Source organism: Paroedura picta, chromosome 15, assembly GCF_049243985.1.
Source record: "Paroedura picta isolate Pp20150507F chromosome 15, Ppicta_v3.0, whole genome shotgun sequence".
Taxonomy (NCBI): domain Eukaryota; kingdom Metazoa; phylum Chordata; class Lepidosauria; order Squamata; family Gekkonidae; genus Paroedura; species Paroedura picta.
The window spans coordinates 11,012,188-11,033,402 of NC_135383.1; the positions used below are offsets into that span (position 1 = coordinate 11,012,188).

General features: G+C 46.8%; 2 protein-coding genes and 1 non-coding gene across 3 annotated transcripts in view; all 3 read left to right on the forward strand.

Moving 5' to 3' along the window:
• Window positions 1-344: 344 nt before the first annotated feature.
• On the forward strand, window positions 345-14,497 carry HSF5 (heat shock transcription factor 5). The gene is made up of 6 exons (XM_077312099.1): window positions 345-1,207; window positions 5,130-5,498; window positions 8,249-8,346; window positions 11,270-11,797; window positions 12,176-12,353; window positions 12,805-14,497. The coding sequence occupies exons 1-6, from the start codon at window positions 385-387 to the stop codon at window positions 12,873-12,875; spliced, it is 2,067 nt and encodes a 688-aa protein (XP_077168214.1). The 5' UTR covers window positions 345-384; the 3' UTR covers window positions 12,876-14,497.
• Window positions 14,498-15,550: 1,053 nt separating this feature from the next.
• The window catches only part of RNF43 (ring finger protein 43), a 49,697-nt gene continuing 44,032 nt past the window's right edge, over window positions 15,551-21,215 (forward strand). Inside the window, exon 1 of the mRNA XM_077311436.1 lies at window positions 15,551-17,469. Within this exon, the coding sequence (XP_077167551.1) occupies window positions 17,233-17,469 (237 nt within the window). The 5' untranslated portion in view covers window positions 15,551-17,232. The remainder of the gene's footprint in view (window positions 17,470-21,215) is intronic.
• TRNAA-UGC (transfer RNA alanine (anticodon UGC)) lies at window positions 17,848-17,919 on the forward strand. Its single transcript has one exon. It is a non-coding gene; the product is annotated as a tRNA-Ala (tRNA).

The window sequence follows — 21,215 nt, forward strand, 5'->3', positions numbered from 1 at the left end:
CAAACCTCCAAGGGCGGCTGGGCAGAAATCGAACCAAATATAATCAATATATATATACGGAAAAAGGCCGAAGCTGCAGGGGTGGCGGCGCCCAAGCGCCTTTTAAAACGATTACTCAAGCTGTGGTCCTCCAGATGTCCATGGACTACAATTCCCGTGAGCCCCTGCCAGCATTCGCTGGCAGGGGCTCACGGGGATTGTAGTCCATGGACATCTGGAGGACCACAGCTTGACTATGGGGAAGGGGGGGGGTCTTGCTCCGACTCCTTGCCGTTCGCGTCCGCCTCGGCCGGCGCGCGCGCTGATTGACGTGCGCGTCGGTTGGGCCTCAACGGTCGCGGGGGGCGGCGCGGGGGGGCGGGGGCGTCGGCGCCGGCCTGAGCCATGGAGGACCCGCTGCTGTCGGCGGCGCCCATCAACCCCAACAACTTCCCCGCCAAGCTGTGGCGCCTGGTCAACAGCCCGCGCTTCCGCTCCATCCGCTGGGACGCCCGCGGCGAAGGCCTCCTCATCGACCAGCCCCTCTTCGAGGCCGAGCTGCTGGGCGCCGGCGGAGCAGGCGGAGGCGGAGGCGGAGGAGGCGGCGCGGCGCTGGTGGCGGCGGGCGGCGAGGCTGTCCCCACCGCCGCCGCCGCCGCCGCCCCTCCGCCCGCCGCGGCCTGCCCGTCGCCGTCGTCGCCGGAGCTGTTCAAGACGACCAACTTCACCAGCTTCATCCGCCAGCTCAACCTCTACGGCTTCCGCAAGGTGGTGCTGGGCCCGCCCGGGGGAGGCGGCGGCGGCGGCGGCGGCGCGGGAGGCGGAGGCTGCGGCCCGTCGCTGTCGCCCTCGTCGTCGTGCTCGTCGTCGTCGTCGTCGCCGTCGCCCGGCGGGCCGCTGCACCACTTCCACAGCCCCCACTTCCGCCGCGACCGGCCCGACCTGCTGGTCCACCTCAAGCGCCTCACCAGCGCCAACAAGGCCAAGCTGGCCGCCGGCCTGGAAGTCACCAGCCGCCCGCCCAACCGCTTCCAGCGCCTGCTCAGCACCTCCCTGCACGCCGGCGGAGGAGGGGGCGGCGGCGGAGGAGGAGGAGGCGGGGGCGGGGCGGGGGGCGCCGCCGCCCCCTCCTCCGAGGCCCTGCTGGCCCCCCAGCACCCGCCCCAGCCCGCCCCGCAGGGCCAGCCGCCCGCCTCGGCCGCCGCCAGAAGCAGCGACAGCAAGCCCGGTGAGAGGCCCACGGGGTGGCGCCTGTGGCGGCGGGGGGCACGCAGCCTGTCGCCCACCCACCCACCCACGCACGGGCATGGACGGAGGAGCACCAGGCCAGGCCCCTTTGGCTTGCACGGAGTCTCCCAGCCCTATGCCAAAACGTGACCTCTTTCCTCTACAGCAGGGGTAGTGAACCTGTGGTGCTCCAGATGTCCATGGACTACGATTCCCATGAGCTCCTGCCAGCATTTGCATGGGAATTGTAGTCCATGGACATCTGGAGGACCACAGGTTGACTACCCTTGCTCTGCAGTCAAGTGTGGACCTGCCGCCCACCCACCCACAGGCCCCAGGCCAGGCCCCTTTGGCTTGCAGGGAGTCTCCCAGCCCTGTGCCAAAACGTGACCTCTTTCCTCTACAGCAGGGGTAGTCAACCTGTGGTCCTCCAGATGTCCATGGACTACGATTCCCATGAGCCCCTGCCAGCGTTTGCATGGGAATTGTAGTCCATGGACATCTGGAGGACCTCAGGTTGACTACCCCTGCTCTACAGTCAAGTGTGGACCGCCGGTGGCACCTCTGCACGTGCACAGAGTGACATGTTGCCGAGGAACCAAAGCGACTGACCGTTGCCGCCTTGGCCGCCCCCTTGCGCCTTCTGTGACTGAGCGCTGAGGTTATCCAAAAAAGCCAAAACATGCATCACGTTTCTCCAGAACATTCAAAGCAGCATACGTGGCTCTCCTTTCCCGGGCATTTAATCTTTACCACAGTGCCCCGGATGGGCTGAGAAACAGGCTGCCATTGAGTCCCACTCTCCCTGGTCCAAGTCCACTCTCTGGTCTTAACCGGTGTACTGCACGAGTTCCCAGTAATCTTCCAAAGAACAAATGGATGGCCAGTAGAAAAGAGCAAAATAGAGGGAAAGCAAAAATAGGAAAGTGTTCAGGTGATGGGTTCACCCAGTCCAGTGCTGCATACTACGAGTGGCAGTGGCCCTCTGGGTTGGGAATATGCTGCCTTTTGAGTCAGACCATTCATCAAGCTCAGTGTCCTCTTCTGAATGGCACCGGCTTTTCACAGTCTTAGGTACAGAGAGTCCTTTTACCATCCGGTTTAAAAGCATTTTAAAGAGAGATGCCAGGGATTGTCTGCACACAAATAAGTGCTCTGTCACTAAGCAGTGATCCGTGGCTTCTCCTGTCTTCCTTAAACCTATCTAGCTCAGTCTTGTTTGATCTGACCAGTTGCAGCTCTCTGAGGTCTGCCTGGCATCTAACAGGGATTGAACCAGGGACCTTCTGTATATCGCTGGACTGATGCAATCAGAGCCGAACACTGGGGGGCCCTGAACATGTACAGGATACATTTCATTGCCAGTTCCTTTCTTGTATGCATGCTTATTTCCACTAGTTCATACATTGCAGATTACAAGGAACATTTTTATCAGTAGAACAAACTCAGAGAGATTACAGCACGGCTCAGAGCGATCATACAACAATATAAGTTTGCACTGTCCCTCTTTAGATAGTTCTTTTGTGTTCCACCTTTAAGCTGTGTAGGTTTCCTGGCATCTTGCCCTGCACTGGTTCCTCTCCTCCCCGTGTTCCATTGCTGAATTCAGGCAGAGATTAAGGCAGGCTGTTGCTGTAGATTTCTTCCTTTTAAGCAACTTTGGAGACAGCATCTGACACCTTATATATACATAACTGTCACCTACACAGTCTCCACCCCCAGTTTCTGTGGTCTGAAAACATCATGCTGAAAATCTCGACAAATAAATACATTCAGAAATAAGGCATGCCGTGAGTTTCCATATACATGGATATACAACTTCCCTCCAGAGTAAACTAGAAGAACCATCTTCCTAAGTGATTTTAAGCACATACCATACAAAAAGCAAACCTAAACGCTGCACTCAAAGCAGGAAAGGAATGCTCCTCCTCCACCTATGTTCCCTATGTTTAAGCACATCTTGGCTAAGAGTCTCCTCCCACTCACACCCATGTCACTGATGTGGAAAAAAGGAGGTGGGACTCGCCGTTATTAACATGTTCCCACCCCTCCATCTCTGATTTGCTCTAGCAAGTGAGCTATCAGCCCAGAATCACCCTGTCTCGATGCTGTCCTTCCTATCAGTTTGCATGACATCTCTGTGCCCCGCCTTCGGCTGTCTTTCAAAGTACACTGGGAATTGTAGTTTATTGAAGAATCAGAAACACACACACGTGTTCTTTTGGAAAGGAATCGATAGTTAAATCAGCTGAAATTTCCAATACACCAGAATACAATGTCTTCTCTTTCATTTTGAGTATACCTGCACCAATGACATACTGCAAGCCAGTGTCCCATCACAGAGATGAGTGCAAGGTTTTTCTCAGCAAAAGTGTAATGCAACTGTATTTATTGATTTAACTTTTATGCTGCCGCTCCTAGGGCAGCCAGCCCTCAGCACCTTCCATCAGTTAACCATAAAACAAAAAGATCAGCATAAACATTTTTAAAACCCTCCCACCCTTTTTTTAAAGAAGCATTCAGCTGCAATATCTCATAGAAAACAACTCTGGATCAACAGATTTCTCACCCCACTCATCAGCTCCTATTCATTCAGGCCAGTTCCTCGCTGTCCCAATTACAATCATTAATATTTATTTACTGGAAAGTATCTACAATAGCACTAGACAGAAATAATTAAAAGGCACAAGTCTGGCTGGCAGGTTCACAATCCAACTAGAATAAATGCAGCATGCGAGACTTAAGGTTTTCACTTCTGCACTCACCCATTCATGGATGGCACACAAGGGAATATGCAAAAGTCAGTGCTGTTTTGTAGTTGCCCAGCTCCCAGAAAAAAAAATCCCACAATCCTGAGGAGAAGCAGTGCCTGTATGTAAGGAAGACATGTGCTAGTTAACACCAGGGCAGGCACATAAAATGAAAATGAAACACCAGGGCAGGTCTCCAACCCCTTCCTGCATTGTCACTTTGTATACCATTCCCCAAGCATGTTCCCTCACTCCAAATTTTTTTGTATGTGTGGTTAGGGAGCCAAGGTAGACATTTCCAGGATGCCTGGCAGAGCTGGCCGTGAAACTGGGGAGAGAAAGGCTGTCCCCCCACTGTAGAAGAGCAACATGCTTGCCTTGAGCAGCTCTGGGTCTCTTTGCATAAGATGATTTTCATACACAAATGTCACTTCCTGTGGGAAACTACCACGCATATTTGAATGCGGGATAAATGCAGACATGTCTGTTTTGCTCTGTGAAGCCTTGACAGGAATCCAAGAAATGTGGCAAAATAGCGTGTCACACTTGGCACAAGCAGAGTAGTTCCCCTGCACAGAAACAATATTGTGTGAACAGACCCTTTGCTCTCAGGAGGCGATCCCTCTTGTGTGGTACGCTCCATCCACAGCACACTGATCCACTAGTTCCCAGTCCCTGGCTGACTGGGTCCTTCTGGTATCAATTTGAATACAGCCCATTGAGCGGTAAATCAAGAAGGCTTGCCCCATAAATACAGGGTAGAGTTGCCTCTCTTTTGTATATCTACAGCTCTGACAATCAAATGGCATCTTGGGATTTTGTACTGGAGTTTCAGGCTGTGTGCCACTTGAGACTTTTCTTAGCTCTGTGGTTATATCTGGGGGGGTTATCTGATGCCAAAACCAGGAAAGGGCTGGCAATTAAGGACATCCTGCCCAGGGCCATAAGCTTGGGAGAATGTGCTTGCTGACTCAAAGGGGGTAATTTTCCCTTCACAGCCCACAACTAGAGAGTTGTATTTTTAGGAGTTGCTTGCTATAAAATGAAGTCACCGTGTTTCAGACCACAGTGCTCAGATCCAGTGGTGGGACAGGGCTGAGTTGATGCCCCTGGCCTTCATATCGCATAGCCTGCTGAACCACTTTCCTCCCCTCTCTCTGTTTCTTTGTGCAGCATCACTGACTCTAGGGCAGTTTCACCGGTCTTTTCGGCGGGACACCTTATCTCCGTACTCCTACTTGTCGCCGTCGCACAGCCAAAATGCTTTCCCCTTGAAAGGTTCAGATCGGACTCCTCTTCCTCCCAGAACATGGCCGAACTCCCTTGGGATGCTCCCAGGGCAGGTGGAGGCATCTACTTTTTCAGACAAAGGGGTTCCCTTCCCGGTGCTCCAGAGGTTTCCGACAGAGGTTACTTACACTCTGCAGCCCAGCGCTACATCTGTGCACATACAGCAAGGGCCCCAGACAATGGCCACCTCTTCTCAGAAGTACAGCAGCTATGCAGCTTCGGCACCCTACTCCCAAGCCTACTACCCAACAGGTAATAGTATTGTTCAGCAGAACCCCCCCCCCCATGATCACAGTGTGATTAGTTGATGATATAGTGTATATGAAAACAAGAAAATTACATTTAAAAGAGCAGAAGGGGGTGTCCTTTAACACGCTGGCCAGAAGCCTAAAACAAGTACCCAGTTTGAAAAGGACAAAAGGAATGGCCATTTTTGTACTAGGCTTTATGGTTGCATTCTGATCCTCACAACTTTCAGTTGCCTTAAGCATATTTTCTTTCTGTTAGGTTGGGCTGCTTTGTCTGGATTTTTTGGGGGTAGAAGTTCCATTTGTAATAGCTCTCAGTGCTTGCATTTTATATTTTTTCGAAGGGAAGTTATGAAGTTGCCCATCCAGTTGTCCATTGGCAGTAGCTGCTAGGGTCTCAGACACCTGAGGAGGAAGATCTTTCTCAGGCTTACAGAAATCCTATATTTTAAGCAGAGAGATGTCAGGGATTAAACTTGGGGTTCTCTGTGTACACAGCAGGTGTCCTATTATAGGACTGTGCTCCCTCCATAGAGGTGATCTCTTCATTGTAGAATGACAGTGGTAATTGTGACCTACTTGTAGACTTACAGCATATTTGCCATTAGATGATCTTGAATATGATACCTGATAAACTGGAACATAACTTTAATGATGTTAAATTGTATAGGAAGATTACTGTGTTTAAAATTAAGGGTTTATGCCTAAGGTCTATTTTGGACAGGCCCACACGAAATAACCACTAAAATATATATGGTTTGTGGCATGAGGCCATAGAGGCCACCCATTTTCTCAAAGAGAAGTGATATCTGGCATCTGGGGATTACTTGTCATTTCCAGGAGATCGCCAGGCCCCACCTGGAGAGTGGCAACCCTAGGTATACAACATGAATCTTTCACATGTACTCGCTTAACTTGCAGGCCTGAGACCTTTTGCCTTAGCAAATAAACCCTCTATGGACAAAGCATTCGCCCAGAATCAAACACTGGGCTATTTTACCAATCCCAAGCAGGCACCTGGCCAGAAATGTTCAGAGTTGGTCTGGGAATCCTTCATTGTAGACATGATTATTCCCAGAACCTGTGAAGCAAACAAATTATACATTGTAGTGACGAAGTACAGAAAACATGCAATCAGGCTGTTTTCTTGAATGAGAGTAGTTGTGTGGACTTGGCTGTTTTTCGGCCTGCGACTCTGTTTTTGTTTTGTTTTTTAAATGTTACCGTTTCATGTCTTATTTCAAAGGGTTTCGGTTTTTGGAGCCACCATAATCTTAACTGTTTTTATAAAACAGTTTTTCTTTAAAAAAACAAAAACAAAAAACAACCTAGGTGTTGTTGCATCCTTAGTATTATGAGACGGCGACTGTCTACTGAAGTAAAGTAACCTTTTCACGGAAAAGAGAATTAAAAAAAAAAAACCTTTCATGGGCAAGTTTTTGTCTATAAAAAGCTGTCGCCAATGGACTTTGCTAATGCCATACATTCCAGCAAGAAATTACCACAGATAGGAAAGAAGTGGGTGATAGTGTACCAGGAGCATCTGTTTGGCTGTCTCCAGAACCCAGTTACACTGAAATTCTTGGCTGCAAGCCTTATTTCCAGCCTTCCACAATTTAGTGCAAGGTGACCCTGCGCTTGCACATCTTTAACAGCAGGGGGGAAAAACTAGTTACAACTTAGAAATATGTTAGGATATATTTGTAGAGCACAGCCAGAGTTGGGAGATATGGAGAGCAAGCACTGGTGGTCTTCAAGCAGCGACTGGACAGAGACGTATCCTGGACGCTTGAGGCTGATCCTGCACTGAGCAGGCAGCTGGACTAGATGGCCTGGATGGCCCCTTCCAACTCTATGATTCTATGATTTGTTTATTATTTATTAGATTTTTATACTACCCTTCCATATGGCTCAGTGAGCTCCCCCTCACTGGCGGTCTTCAAGCAGCGGCTGGACAGAGACTTCTCCTGGATGCTTTAGGCTGATCATGCATTGAGCAGGGGGTTGGATAAGATGGCCTGCATGGATTTTATGTAGTGAGCTCCCCCTCACTGGCAGTCTTCAAGCGGCTGTTTTATTTGGAGCATATCACAGTGTGATTTTCCAGTAGTGAAGTGTTTTCCAGTGTTAAGCCATTATTTCATTTTCCGAAAAACTAGTTTATGGCAAACTATATAGTAATCACTAATTTGTTTCAGAAGCTGAGATTTCTTTCTTTCTTTCTTTCTTTCTTTCTTTCTTTCTTTCTTTCTTTCTTTCTTTCTTTCTTTCTTTCTTTCTTTCTTTCTTTCTTTCTTTCTTTCTTTCTTTCTTTCTTTCTTTCAGGTAGCCACCACCTCTGCAAACGTGTAATGTTGCAGACCCTTTTTGTCAGGATTACCACAACTTCACAAGCAGTGCTCACACATACACACACCAGTAGAATTTTGTAATTTTTTAGTGGTCAGCACTCCCCTGACAGAAGCACCAAACATCGAGCCCTTGACCAATGAACATTGCAGCAAACATCAGCAAGCCTACCCTTTTCCACAGTAACAATTTTTTTTAATTTGCTTTTTGCTTTGCAAGCTCCCTCAGTCCCATGTTGTAGCATGCATCTCTGTGATTTTTTTTAAAGGCAGTATCACAAGCAGGGTGGATTGTATTCCATGCTGCACAAGTACTAGAATAGATACAGTGATCAAGAAAATAAATCCAGAAATGTGTTACATCTGGGAAAGCCATTGACTTTTTAATATTTTTCTTTCTTTTCAGCTGTATTACAGTGTTGCTCTCCGCCTACCCACATGGATCCCTTAAGTGGTTGTGCCAGCCCTACAGCCTCAACCTATACACACTGCAGCTATTTCCAGGTAAGTCTGGCAAGTAGAACCCAAGGCTGGGATCCAGCAACCATTTTCAGTGTGCTAAGTGGGGTTCCTCCTTTTACATGACATGTACACGAAGCTGCCTTATGCTGAATCCAACCACTGGTCCATCAAGGTAAGTACTGTCTATTCTGAATGGCAAATGACTTTCTGCAAGCCAAGTTCTGCCACTGAACCACGGCTTTCCCCTTTCAAAAGCACAGGGTGCCGCCATCTCAAACTATTTTTGGAGATCCCCCCCCCCATTCAGAAGCAGTTTGCCATCTGACATGGAAGGTGGGAGTACAGATTGAGAAGCATAAGGCCAAAGCTTCCTTGGACGCACGGAACAAGCTGCACAGATCATGACTCAGAATTTCCCTTCACACCATTTTGCAGTAATACATTAGAAACAAACTATGGAAAAACGAAGAAAAAAAATCAATGAATGAATCAAAAGTCATTTGTGTTTTCCTGCTTGCAAGTTACAGAACAGTATAAATAGATCCTCGGAGTATTTCTTTGGCAAAGGGATTTTAAAGCATTAATTTGCAACTGTAAAGAATGGTTGTTTTTGACTTCTTATTTCATAAAGGTCCATAATTCGGTTAATGAAAATATGTTCCACCAGTAAAGGAGGATATCCTTTAAGCTAGTTACTCCTCTCATATGCTTGTGGCAGGCAGGGCTTAAAATTCTTAACTGAAGTTTAATCAGTCTCTTACTGCAGGTCAAACCTTCTCTCAGTTTTCTTCCTACCTGCTCTGCAGAACACTAGGCTTTATGCTCCACCATAGCTCTTTGGGCCCAACCCTTATTATCAAGGATTTCTTCCTTTTTAAAAAGATACTTCCATAGTCTAATTTCCTTCTTTCCTCCTCTCTCAACTCACTTACTTTGTTCTTTCTTCACTTTCTCCTCAACCACTCCCCATCCTTTCCAATTATCCCCATTCTTCCTTCATTAGGAGAAAAGATGAGATGTTGCTTCAGTGTCATTCCGAAAATTATGTCTGCAGATATCTCCCAACAACAGTATACCTTGGATGTATTTACATATGGTGGTGGCTAGCTGTGGCAAAATGCCATTTGACCAGACTGTTGTAGCTGTCACTACTGAGGAAAAGCAGGCTGTCCTCCAAGAAAGGAGGACATGGCAGAAGGTTCTCCAAGGGTTTCCTCAGTGGCTTGTGTGCAGGAGGGCACAGTGCCACACAAGGATCGGCATGTGCTGCCTTAACAAATGTCAGTCGCAGCCATCAATTCGCTGGAGAATGAGGCCAGGAAAGCTGTTAGAGAACTTCCCCTTTCAAGAGCAGTTTCACCTCCTTATCAAGGAGGATGGGACGTTAGGAGCAATGGCAGCCATTTTATGTGCACAGTTTGTTATACCCTCGTAGGAGAGTAAAATGGCCAAGGTGCAGTCCCGGGCAAATGGAATCTCTGCCACAGCAGTACCGATTGAAGTAGCACAGCTAATATAAAAATGCAAAAAGTCAAACGAATGAACAACCTCCTTTTTATTGACTGATGCTCATATCGCTGGGGGAAGGACAATGTTGCAACATTTAAAGGATTGGTAATCCACAGTGTGCTTCTTTTTCTGTTTAAAGAATAAAACAGCTGAAAACAAAGTAAGAGATATTCCTTTCAACATAAAAATTAGACATTGTTCAGCTAAGCCTTGAAAGAGCAAGGCCGTATACATAACGTCGAATGCAGGCTTGTAAGAAAACAAATTTGTTCATGGCTTTAATACACAAAACAGTGCTGATCTTGAGGAATGTCAGAGAATCCCACAGGCTCCCTTTGATCCCCTCCTTTTCTCCTCCACCCTACTGATGAATCATAGCTGATAGCAATGGGTGGCCGCTCCATGTGGATCACCAAAAAATATGTAACAGTAGGAAGGGGAAACTAGCATAACGGAGTATATATTTCTGCAATCCTGGGCTAATCCCCAAGTTTGCAGAAAAATACGAAAGCTAATTTAAAAAACTCACTGAAGGCTTGAGACCCAGAAAAATAGCCTTTGTGCATGCACAGATGTGTGTGAGAGAAAAACACAGATACATTTTTAAACGGTAGGAATTGGTCAAGGAGAAGGAAGAAGAAAATAGGAGATTGGGTGGGCTGGAAAATGGACAGGAAAGACAGACACTGAGAAGGGGGTGGGAAACTTGGTGATTAATTGAGGAATGAAGGTAACAGTGGTTTGGTGGCTGGGCATGTGGAGTGTGCAGTCAAAACCACAACAAGAGAGGAAGAAAGTAGGGCATGGTGTGTGGGGAGGGGGATGTGATTAGGATATCCCTTCCCCCAAAGTCCTTATGGTTCCTCCTCTAGTTTTATTTAATTAAAAAATACAGTTTTAAATTCATGGGTTCAAGGAAGCCAGCTCTTTATTGTGATCTTAGCATGTTGTTATAGGAGGCAAAACTGAACTAGAAAACTCCTGAACAACCCCCCTAAAAATATACAAACCAAGAACAAAATGAATTCCTTTGCTTGCAGGCGTTTGGATGCCAGCATGGTTTAAAGTGATTGGATCCCGAATGGAACGGTCTGCATCTGTCCAATCAAGATGTGGCAAATATCTTTGAATCCACTGGCTCCTGCAAGGAGACAAGTCAGGCATGAGCCAATCAGTGGCAGGGAATTACGATCCTATCTTTGACCTCAAGTTCAGGTTCTGGGGTAGAAACTTATACACAACACCTAGTAGGGGTAAAATACAGGGGAAAGAGTGCTTTAAAGTAAGAAATAAAGAATGACTCAGCTGCCTCTTTTATTGTGAGGATTTCAGGTGTTCGAAAATGGATAAGACCAACTCAGACAAACTGGTTGCTGGGAAAATGCAGGCTTTTGAAGAACCGAGTAAAAAAAGTGTTATGACTGTTATTCCATGCTGCTGTCTTTTGCCTCTCCAGACTCCACCCATGCAGTCTTCATACCCAGTTGAATTTTTGCCTTCAAATTGGCCCTGCAACCCTTCTGATGAAACCAAGAAGACAGAAGTCAACTTGGAGGCTGTCTTCCAGATTGTGGATGAGATGCATTCATCTCCCAAACTGGAAATGGTAAAGGTGGAGCCGGTGGAGAACCATGGCCCAGCCTCACAGCCCAATCGAGGCCAGCAGTTGCTGATCAATCCAGGGAACAGTGAGGTACCCTCGAGTCAAGCCAGCCACCTTGAACCCCTAACTCCCGTCGGCTCTGATATTACGTCCTTTGTGGTGGAATCCGACCAAGCGATAGCCTGCTCTTTACCACAGTCTCCAGAGTTCATTTACACAATCCACACCACTGAACCAGTGGAGAATACTTCTACCCAGATGATGCCACAACCTGTAGCCACTCACCAAACACAAGTGAAACTGAAGGAACAGCTGAGCCAAACTTCGGCACAATCATCCGTGGTGTTTGTACAGGAGGAACTGCCCTTCTGTCACCAGCAGGTATGGAGTGAGATGAATATATAGCTATAGAGCATTCCGCAAGGAAAGCCACATCTAAAGGTTCTTTTGTTTAAGCCTGCGCTTTAATTAGTATAAGATTCAACTTTAATATATATTAGCATATTTTACAGCGCTGTCCCATCGTTGTTCTCCAGGAGCTTGAAGTAAAACATGCATGGTTTTAAAATATTTCATCACTTCCCTCATGAGGTTCCAGTCAAGTCTGTAGACCACCGCTTGGACTTGGCTGAGAGACATTCCTTCCTGAACAGTAAAGTCTTCAAAGGAATATCGGAACAGGCCTTTGCATCAACTCCTTACGAAATTAAAATTCCACATTGCCCTAAAACTCATTTCTGTCATGGTTTGTTTTTTAAGGACAATCCCGACTTGAAGTGTCAGACAGGCCCATCAGCAACGGTTGTGTCTTCAGAACAGATAGGATTCCTCATTTCGGAGGTGGGTCCCCTCAGCAAATCGGTCAAAGATTCCATTTCCTCCGTGCAAAGCAAATGCCGAGAAAGAAGGAGCAACTCGCAGAAGGGCAAATCTCCTGGTAAGAATGGCAGGTTTTCTGAGTCTGCTAATGCTCGTTTATTTTTGTTGGATGCTCCGATAGTGTGTACAATTGCCCCGAGGATGCAAGTTGACAGAGGATGTAGGAAAGCCAAAAACAGATCTATTGACACCTTTAATTTTAATTACAAGCAGCTGCAGAGGTCTCAGAATTGGATCTGGATCCTCGTGCTGGGAGATGGGGTTGTAAACTTTTCCTCACCACTGTTTTTCCAGCTCTAAATCTTTTCCCCCTGATTCTTCAGTTTGAACTGCCAACCAAAGTAGAAATACAGGTATCGGTGATATCAAAAACATTGGATTTGGAAATGGAGTTCCAGGTATTTGGCTTGGTTGGCGTTATTTGCTCAACTCCAAATAATCCTTCCTGTCCCTTGGCCCCCTTTGGAAGGTTGTTTAGAATACTGAAATGCCCTTTCCATTCTTCCTAGATCTCCACCTGCTAGTGGATGTGGCTTGCAAACAAGAGCACTTTCCAAAGGAAGAAGAATTAAGGGAGTGAGAGCTTGGTGACCGGCCTTTTCAAACAGCGAGCAGTGCCTCTCCTGCCAGGAGCACTTTGGGGACTCTTCCGTTCTTGTTAACCAAACGCTCTTCACCTCTGCTCCTTTGTGTTCCACCGATATCAGTCCCACCCGTTGTTTTTACTGCTCCTCTTTTAATAGGTTTATACTCTTTTTTCTGGTCAAGGAATAATAATTAATTTGCCCAAATCATTCAAAAGTGTGGAACCTGGCAAACGAGAAGTTCTAACTTTGTTAGGAAGATGTCCCAACTGTAGGATGTTTCTTGTCTGGCACCGCAAGCAGCAGCCAGGAGTGGGGACTGTTCATTTGGGGACCATCTGTACAGAAACAAATTCATTGGGAGGTCACAAGATCTGTGGTTTGAATGGTTCATCGGTTCTGGGAAAGACCCCCTGGGAAAGATGAGTTTACAGAGAAAATTAGCTTCGTTCTTGTATTTATTCTCTCCCCCCCCTCCCCACGATAGATATTATCCCATCTAAGAAAACCACTGCTGGATATTTTACGTTAATGGAGCATTCTTGTGTTTTAATAATTTTCTAACCCTAGAGATGCTTAATAAGAAATTAAGGCATTTCTTGTTTACTCTCTTAGCTTAAATAAGTTTTCACGGGCTCTTTTAACTTGTTGGTTATAACTGTATTTATTGACAATAGAATTTACAGAGCAATAGTTTTGTATTCCTATTTATTTGTATGGCAAGGATACGTGTGAATGACGTAGCCTGATGAGAATGTGCTTCCATCTTTTCAGAGTCAGATTGCCACAACTGTGGGGGGAAAATGGATAAGGGGACACTGGCAAAAATGGAGAGCATGGTCAGAAATGTTATCCCTGTCATCTTTCTTAGAGTTCTGTTACATTCATTATTCCCAGCAAATCCATGAATGGTAGGATGAACCAAAGTCACAGCTGCAAATTTGGCCATAGCCCCATGCAGGAGAGCTGGACCAGACATCCGCTGTCAGACCTCAGGACATTAATGATGCACCACCTTTTTCAGTGCTGGCATTTCTGAAGGTTGCCAGGTATTTATCAGTCAATCTCCCAAGACTTTGTTTGCCCCTCTAGAAAAGGCAGACATTCAGCATGTGCTCAATTTAAAATACGTTGCCACATTTAGAGACAATGTTCTTTTGCAGTGTCTCTGAAAGGGTCAGATGGAGTGCTGTCCTGCCTCAAAACAGGTTCACAAAAGATTCGAACCTGCAACTGAGCATTATCCACCAAAATTGAAATGCAGAGAAGTTTCTTCTTGGTCATTCTTGCCCAGGGCTATACCAGCGGAGTCCTTTCTGAATGATAAACAAGTGTTTGGGGACTAGGCCGGCAGTTTTAAAGCTTCATAGGAAACGGCAGCATTTATTAGCTTTCCATAAAATAAGAGGCCTAGGAGCTGGATCTCCTGCCGTAGTGACTTGACTCTTGAGCATTTAGAGCCGCAGAGAAAGGGAAAGGATATTCACCAGACATTCACACTAGCTAAAGGGATCTGTACAGGTATTGCATGAAATGGATGCACCTTCTTCGTTTTCTGCAGTTTGAGCCCAAATGTATGTATGTCGTCAGTACACAATAAAGAGACTGCTCCATCCAAGCACATTGTTTGTCTCATGTGTCAGTCCCAAGGTAGGGGACGCGTTTCATTTACGCCAAGTGCAGTTCTGCTGAAACGGAATTGTGAATATTTCACGCAGCTTGATATTTTCTACTCCAGCAAAGAAAAAGCGCAAAGCGACATGCGAAACACGTTAAAACGTCTTACAGGATGCCCTCAAATTTCAGTTGCAGTGGGCATAATGAAAGAGCCTTTATAGTCAACCAATCTGTAACAGACCCGCTGACATAGTGCAGGGGAGATGGCTGAATGTTTGGCGTTTAGCGAGTTTTTGATGGCAAGTTCCTTCTGTTATCCTAGATGAAGCAATCCTCTGAAGACCTGAATTATACCGGAATATTGGGATGTTGCCATAGAGTTTCTGCACATCACAGAACACACTGTCTAAGGATCTGAGGTGCAGTCCTAAGCGCCCATACTTGGGAGTAAACCCACTGAAACAAGTGGGGCTTGCTTCCAAGCAAACACGCATGAGGCACGAGCTCCATGTGTTATCGATCCACCGCATGCCTAGTTGCAACCTCAGCTTGCTGTCTTGTTCTCTGAAGTCTGGCCTGGGAGCGTTACTCACCTAAGTGATGTCAGAGGAGGATTGATAGCTGAATTCCAGGTCTCTGACATCAGCCTGACTCGAAACCTTTCTTGCAGTGACGACTGGGGACGGGGCGGGGGGGGGGAAGCCCTCCTAAATCTAAAGGCGCACAAGCTGAAGTCAAGCCATGGAGGCACATTGTCCTCACCGCAGCCCAACACATAACACGGCAGTGAATCAGTCCCTGCCCCAGTGGGGAAGTTACTTTTAGATACTGGCTCGGTGCCACCTAAAGTGCCACCGCCAGACTGGGATAAAGGCCAAGACCGCGATCCTCGGTTTCCTTTTTCCCCCTTTCAGCTCTCTTTTGCTTTTCGTTTCCATCCCTCACTGCGTTCTGCCCCATTGTTTTGCAGGATCTGTTTGGGACCCTGATTTGCATCCGAGACAGAAGCGAAGGGAGGGCTGTGCGCTAAAATGCAGTTTAGCCATGGCTCAGGAGAGGGAGACTAGGAGCTCTGAGAACCAGACTGAGGGGGTGGGGTGGTTGCCTTGGGCAGCTCCACCCTCACTTTTGTCAGCAGGTAGAAAGAGCTTGCAGTCCCAGGGGAGGGAGGCAGAGAGCACAGGCGTCCACTACTCACAGGTTTTAGAGAGGGAGTGTTTTCTTTGCCTCCCAGGAGCTGCTCTAGAAGTGCTTTTCTGGAAAGAGAGCTCTTCCACGGCATCTGCAGAACCTTCCAAGGCCACTTCAGCACCCTGGTCCCTGAAGGACGTTTGCGTTCCCCGTTGAAGCAGGCTTCCAAGGTTTGCTTCTGAGTTTGCCGCTGCAGCTGCTGGAGATTTGCGGTTTTCAAACAACTTCTCTCCCACTCCCTGCTCAGATGGCTTGCCGCTTGTCTCTGCTGGGAGAAAGGGAGAGCGTTCTGCTTCAACTTGAAAGGAGCTCTCAGCAAAGCTCCTGGATTCCTAGCAAACCTTTCTAGGTTGCTTGGAGAAACTATTTCAGCCACGCCTGGCCCACAAGCCTTCAGTCTGGAGTACTTTTTTTTTTTCTGATTTAGACTGTGGGATTTCACGTTTACCTGTACAGAGGGTTTCTGTGAGTCTATCCCCTTCCCTCAGTAACCCATAGATAAGATTCAGCCCACATTTCGATTGATTTCTGAACGATTTTTTTTTTAGTTAGCATTTGCAAGGAAACATCCAGCTGTTAAACTACCTCCTGCAGTTTGGCAGGCCGCTTGAAAACGACCTTTTTTTCCTTCCTCGATCCAACGACCACTTCGGCTGATAACTGGTGGTGATTTTTCTATGATTACGGAAATCCGCTGCGAAATGTATTTTCTGCTTGATGATCGGGAATACCCTCCACTTACATTTTCAGTAACGCGCCTCTAAAAACAGAGATATGATTTCCATTGTTTTGCACGGGAATGGAATGACACACACAGGTGTACATCTGTAGTGGTTTTTCCTGTTTGGGCCTTTTTAACTTCAGAGAAATCCTTTAAAAAAGAACGTCTTGTTAGGGTAATGAATTTTGGGAGTTACAAGTTGTATGTAAAGTGACACATGGATGGAAAATTCCAGTCCTAGAAAATATATTTTAACGTCTGCAACCAGGTGAGTGCAATATTGGCATTTGGAGGGGGCAGAATTTTGTTTTTAATCTGAAGACTATTGTCTAATTTTTTTTTTTTAAGAAAACAAACTGGCTTGTTATAATAACTAAATGGGACTGTCTTCTCACTCACCGTGGATATAAACACTGGAGTGGACAGGGGAAAACAATCTTCCATGGGGAACTGTCTCCCTCCACACATCTCCGGCACTCTTCCCAGAAGGACCAAAGAGCTTTTAGCCCCGTATGCTGTTTGCGCCCCCTTCGTTCCACTAACAATGTCTGAATTCATCTGGAGGAGGAGAAGGACTTAATCTAGTGTGGCTTCTGATCGTAAGGTTCGCACGTGGCACAAACAAACTGTGAGAGGAAGCGAGGCGAACCTGGAGGAAGGGAATCCGGGTGACTCTGCCTTGCTTCTCGTCGGCCCCATTACCTGCCGTTGCAAGGAGGGCTTTAATTTTCAACCCTTTTGCCTGTTGTTGGAACCTGCTGTCTGGGTGAGGACGCATTCCTGAGCAGTATGTGTGGCCGGAGCGCACTGCTGCAGCTGGGAGCATGAGTGTTGGCCCCCAGCTACAGTTGGCAGTCCTCTGGCCTTGGCTGCTTATGGCTACGCTGCAGATACAACTGGGCTACTCTGGACTGGCGCTGGCGGCCGCCGTGGAAGCTGACCGATCGCTGGCCCAGAAGGCAATCATTCGGGTGGTCCCTTTCAAGCTGGAGCCCCTCATGCTGGAAGGAGTCTTCGCCAGCGTTGCGGACGTGACCCCCGCAGAAGGGAAGCTTCTGCAGGTAAGAAACGCTTTATTCTCTGCTGGGCTTGGCCTCCAGACTGCACATGGGTAATGAAATGTCGAAGGCTTTGCTTTCACCAGGAGCTGCTCGCCTGGATCGTTTCTGAGAGTATTTAAAATATATGCATTGCCTCTTTAAAGTATTGCTCTTGCGTCTGCTGGGTGAGCATCCATTGGCACAGGGGGTCCCAAGGTGATTGTTAAGAAAAGGTCAAGGCGCCGAAGAACTGTTCAACCATTTGTTTTGGTCCCCGTTCCTGCTCGTCATTTCCAGACATCACTTTTCTCCTTGGGTTTTTTAAGATGTAAAAAATGTGCCCAAATTCTCACTTTGAATCTTATTAATTTCTCTCTGCCCCATATACATATATGTTGTGGGATCGTGGCTCAGTGGCAGAGCATCTGCTTTGCATGCAGAAGGTCCCAGGTTCAATGCCTGGCATCTCCATGTAGAATGGTCCGATAGTAGGTGATGTTCCATGTCCCTGTCTCAGATCCTGGAGAGCTGCTGCCTGCCAGAGTAGACAATCACTGGCTTTGATACTCTGTAGAAGTCAGCTTCATGTTTACCCCAAGAGCTATTTTCCATAGTTGGTGGTCAAGCAGCTATCTGTCTTCCATTTCCACAAGAGATAAACTTCGGCTCTTGGGTCCTTCACTTATGAGCTGAGACAGAGAAAGTTGCTCCAGTGAGCTTCCCACAGGCCATAAGAGCGAGAGCCAATCAGGTAATTCGATGCCATTCAACATTGTTTGTGAAGTTCAATTTATTGGGTTGTCTACGTGTGCCATCTTGCTTTGCACCCTGTGACTCATCTCTCAGGGTCCTCACATGACTCAGGTTAATTGTTCCCCAGCCGAGAAACACAAAGCCCAATCAATACAATTTTTTTTTTAAACCCAATTTCAGTTTGGAACTCTTTTCGAGTTGCAGATGGCCTGCAATAGCCATGTTGGTTGAACTGAAAGGGTAGCTCATTTGGAGCAATTCAAATCTTTGAGGGGTGGGGAATGTTAGTCATGAGGTCTTGCTACATGGCACCATGGGTGAGCATTGGAATCTAGGGGTTGAGCAGGACTAAGACTGCAACTCACCAAGAGCAGGTGAAAGTGGATGTATTCTGTCGGGGTTACTTCCAAAGATTTAAGTCGGTCTTGGGAAGTAGACTTTAGTAGACTTAGAAGAGTGCAGCTCTTCTTAGGCCTGTATGGTTGATGGTCTTTTCTTTTGAAGAGAAGCCATGACTCACTGATTGAACCATGTGCTTTGCTTGAAGAAGGGCACAGGGCCATTTCCCATGTAAGGCTTAAGTAGCAGGGAGTGGGAGAAGAACATCTCCTTGGCATACAGAAAGTCCCAGATACAATCCATGGAACCTCCATTGTTAATAAATAAATCAGGTAGTAGGTGATATGAAAGATCTCTGTTGGAAATCCTGGAGAGCCACTGCCAGTCTGGGTAGGCCATGCTGACCTTGATGGACCATTGGTCTGATTCTGTATAAGGCAGCTTCATGTGTTCGTGGGTCTGAGACCCTTCCTCCTGTCAGGGTGGACAATATTGGCCTATATCAGGGGTGGCCAAACTGTGGCTCTCCAGATGACCAAGGACTACAATTAACATGAGCCTCTTCCAGCATGGCCAATTGGCAAGGACTCGTGGTACTTGTAGTTCATGGGATCTAGGGAGCCACAGTTTGGTCACCCCTGGCCTACATGAACCCTCTCAGCATAAGGCATCTTCAGATATTTGGTTATTTTATTTGACAATATGAGGAGGATGGAAAAGATGGTGAAGCTTTGGCACATTTCTTCCTTGTTCACAATCTATGCTGGATGGAGATCTCATGCTGATTTCTGGAAATCAGAAATATCGCGCCAACATGGCACCTAGTGTTTAACGTATTGGTCCTGGATTCAGATCGTTGCCCATGGACTCATGAGGTTGTTTTGGAGAAATCACTTCCAAGATCTAAAACAGGTTTTATGATGCAGTTAGCTGGTAGAGGTAAATAAATGTGTATGCCCCTGAATTTTGCCTGATCATCAAAAGCAAGAATTCACGAATTCATGCACTGCGGAGTGCGCAGGTTGAGTCCAGGGTTCCTGTGTAATGTTTGAGCTGTGGAGGGGAAAGTCAACCATAAAACAGCCAAAACAAACCAGGCCTCTGGTGCAGAGGAAGGAAAAAGGAGGTATGCTGCAGGAAGGACTCAGCAGATCAAAGAAATGTAGATGGCTCAAGTAAGCGATCCAAGCATGCTGGTGATGCTGACATTTTTTTCCATCTCCATCCATTTGGTGTTGCCTCTATGCCTCTTGCTGGGGTGAGAATCTCCTCTTCAGAGCTGAGGAATTGGGAAAGGTGGCAGAGGAGCTTCCTGATTCTGATGGACCCCATAACTAAGTGGTATGGTTTCCCTACTAGCAGAGAACGACTACATTGCCGTTTATAAAAAATTATACTACCGTCTTGAAACACATGCAGTCTTTTGCACCTACATATCATGTTACAAGGATACCTCCAGAATTCCATACTTCTCATAGTTACGCTCCTGTTCTGTTCCCAGCGTAAATGGGGGTGACCACTTGATGGCTGCTATTCCTTGCAGCCCATAGTCTTTGTGTGGCCTCGGAGAGTTTTGCAATCCTGCTGGATTAGCCCGTACAATATCTGTACGCGAGTTTAAGACTGGACAATTGGCCGGCCTTCACAATGTCCGTTTGAAAGGGTTCCGAAGGCCAGTTGTACTTTGTGCCAGAAAACCCACTTACAGGTTAATAATTATACAGGCTGGCAGTAAGGAAATGCAGACAATGGACACGGGAAGTGAAAGATATCCATTTTAAAGTTTATGACCCGTTGGGTTCGGGACAATCAGGAGGTATTTAAATCTCAGGTCAAATGAAATCTTAGTGACAGCAGAGGTCAGTTGCTCAATTGGTATTCTCTTAGTATTGTGAGTTCACCATGATTTAATAGTAGCCCTACTATTTTAGCAAGGCATATTAAGGACACCTTAGTAAAGCACCACCTGGAAAGGAGAAAAACGAATCAAAATGGTGTTCCTCCAACTGTGTAACCAGTCCAGAACATATTAAAGAAAAACAATGGGGTACTCCAGAACAGTAGCGGTCAAAATCTGGGACATCTGTGGATTTTTTTAAGGATCACGCATCTTTATTGCCGTGTGGCTAGTCTGGTGGAGAATGTCCTCTTTTCTATACCAGCATGTGTGATCAGCAGTAATAGTTAGGCGCTATAAATGGTTATTTATGGTGTCATGCTGAATGAGGCCCCAGCCATAAGTGGGGCTGATCAATGGAAAAAACTTTGCAGTCGCTGGAACAGATGAAGGGGAGAGCTTGGTAGTCTAGTCTCCAAGCTTCTCTACCAAGGAGATGGTGGTTACCCATTTGTATGATAGTTAAGCGTGTGGCAGTGGTGAATGTATTCCAGGCATTCTGAAACATGGGTCAGTTGGGGGTTCACCGTTGGCCGCAGACATCTAGAAGCGAACAGAAGATGACCCTTGGTTCCCTGGGTCTACGGGTAGAGGATGGTGCTGTGTTGGGTATCTTTCTAGATCATCTCAAGAGATGTGGGGGTACTGTTTTTCACTGGTTCTGGTTTCTTCTGGACAGGGCAGTTCTAGAGCAAAGCCTTGTCGGACTGGTCTCATGTGCCTGGGAATTATTCTGCAGGATCATACTTTGTCCTTGGTTTTGTTTAATCTGTATAAT

Excerpts from the sequence above, each read along its gene's own strand:
- HSF5 (XM_077312099.1), top strand. The coding sequence starts at position 385 with ATGGAGGACCCGCTGCTGTCGGCGGCGCCCATCAACCCCAACAACTTC. Across the intron at positions 1,208-5,129 it reads AAGCAGCGACAGCAAGCCCG|CATCACTGACTCTAGGGCAG; the intron begins GTGAGAGGCCCA and ends TTCTTTGTGCAG. Across the intron at positions 12,354-12,804 it reads GCAGAAGGGCAAATCTCCTG|ATCTCCACCTGCTAGTGGAT; the intron begins GTAAGAATGGCA and ends CATTCTTCCTAG.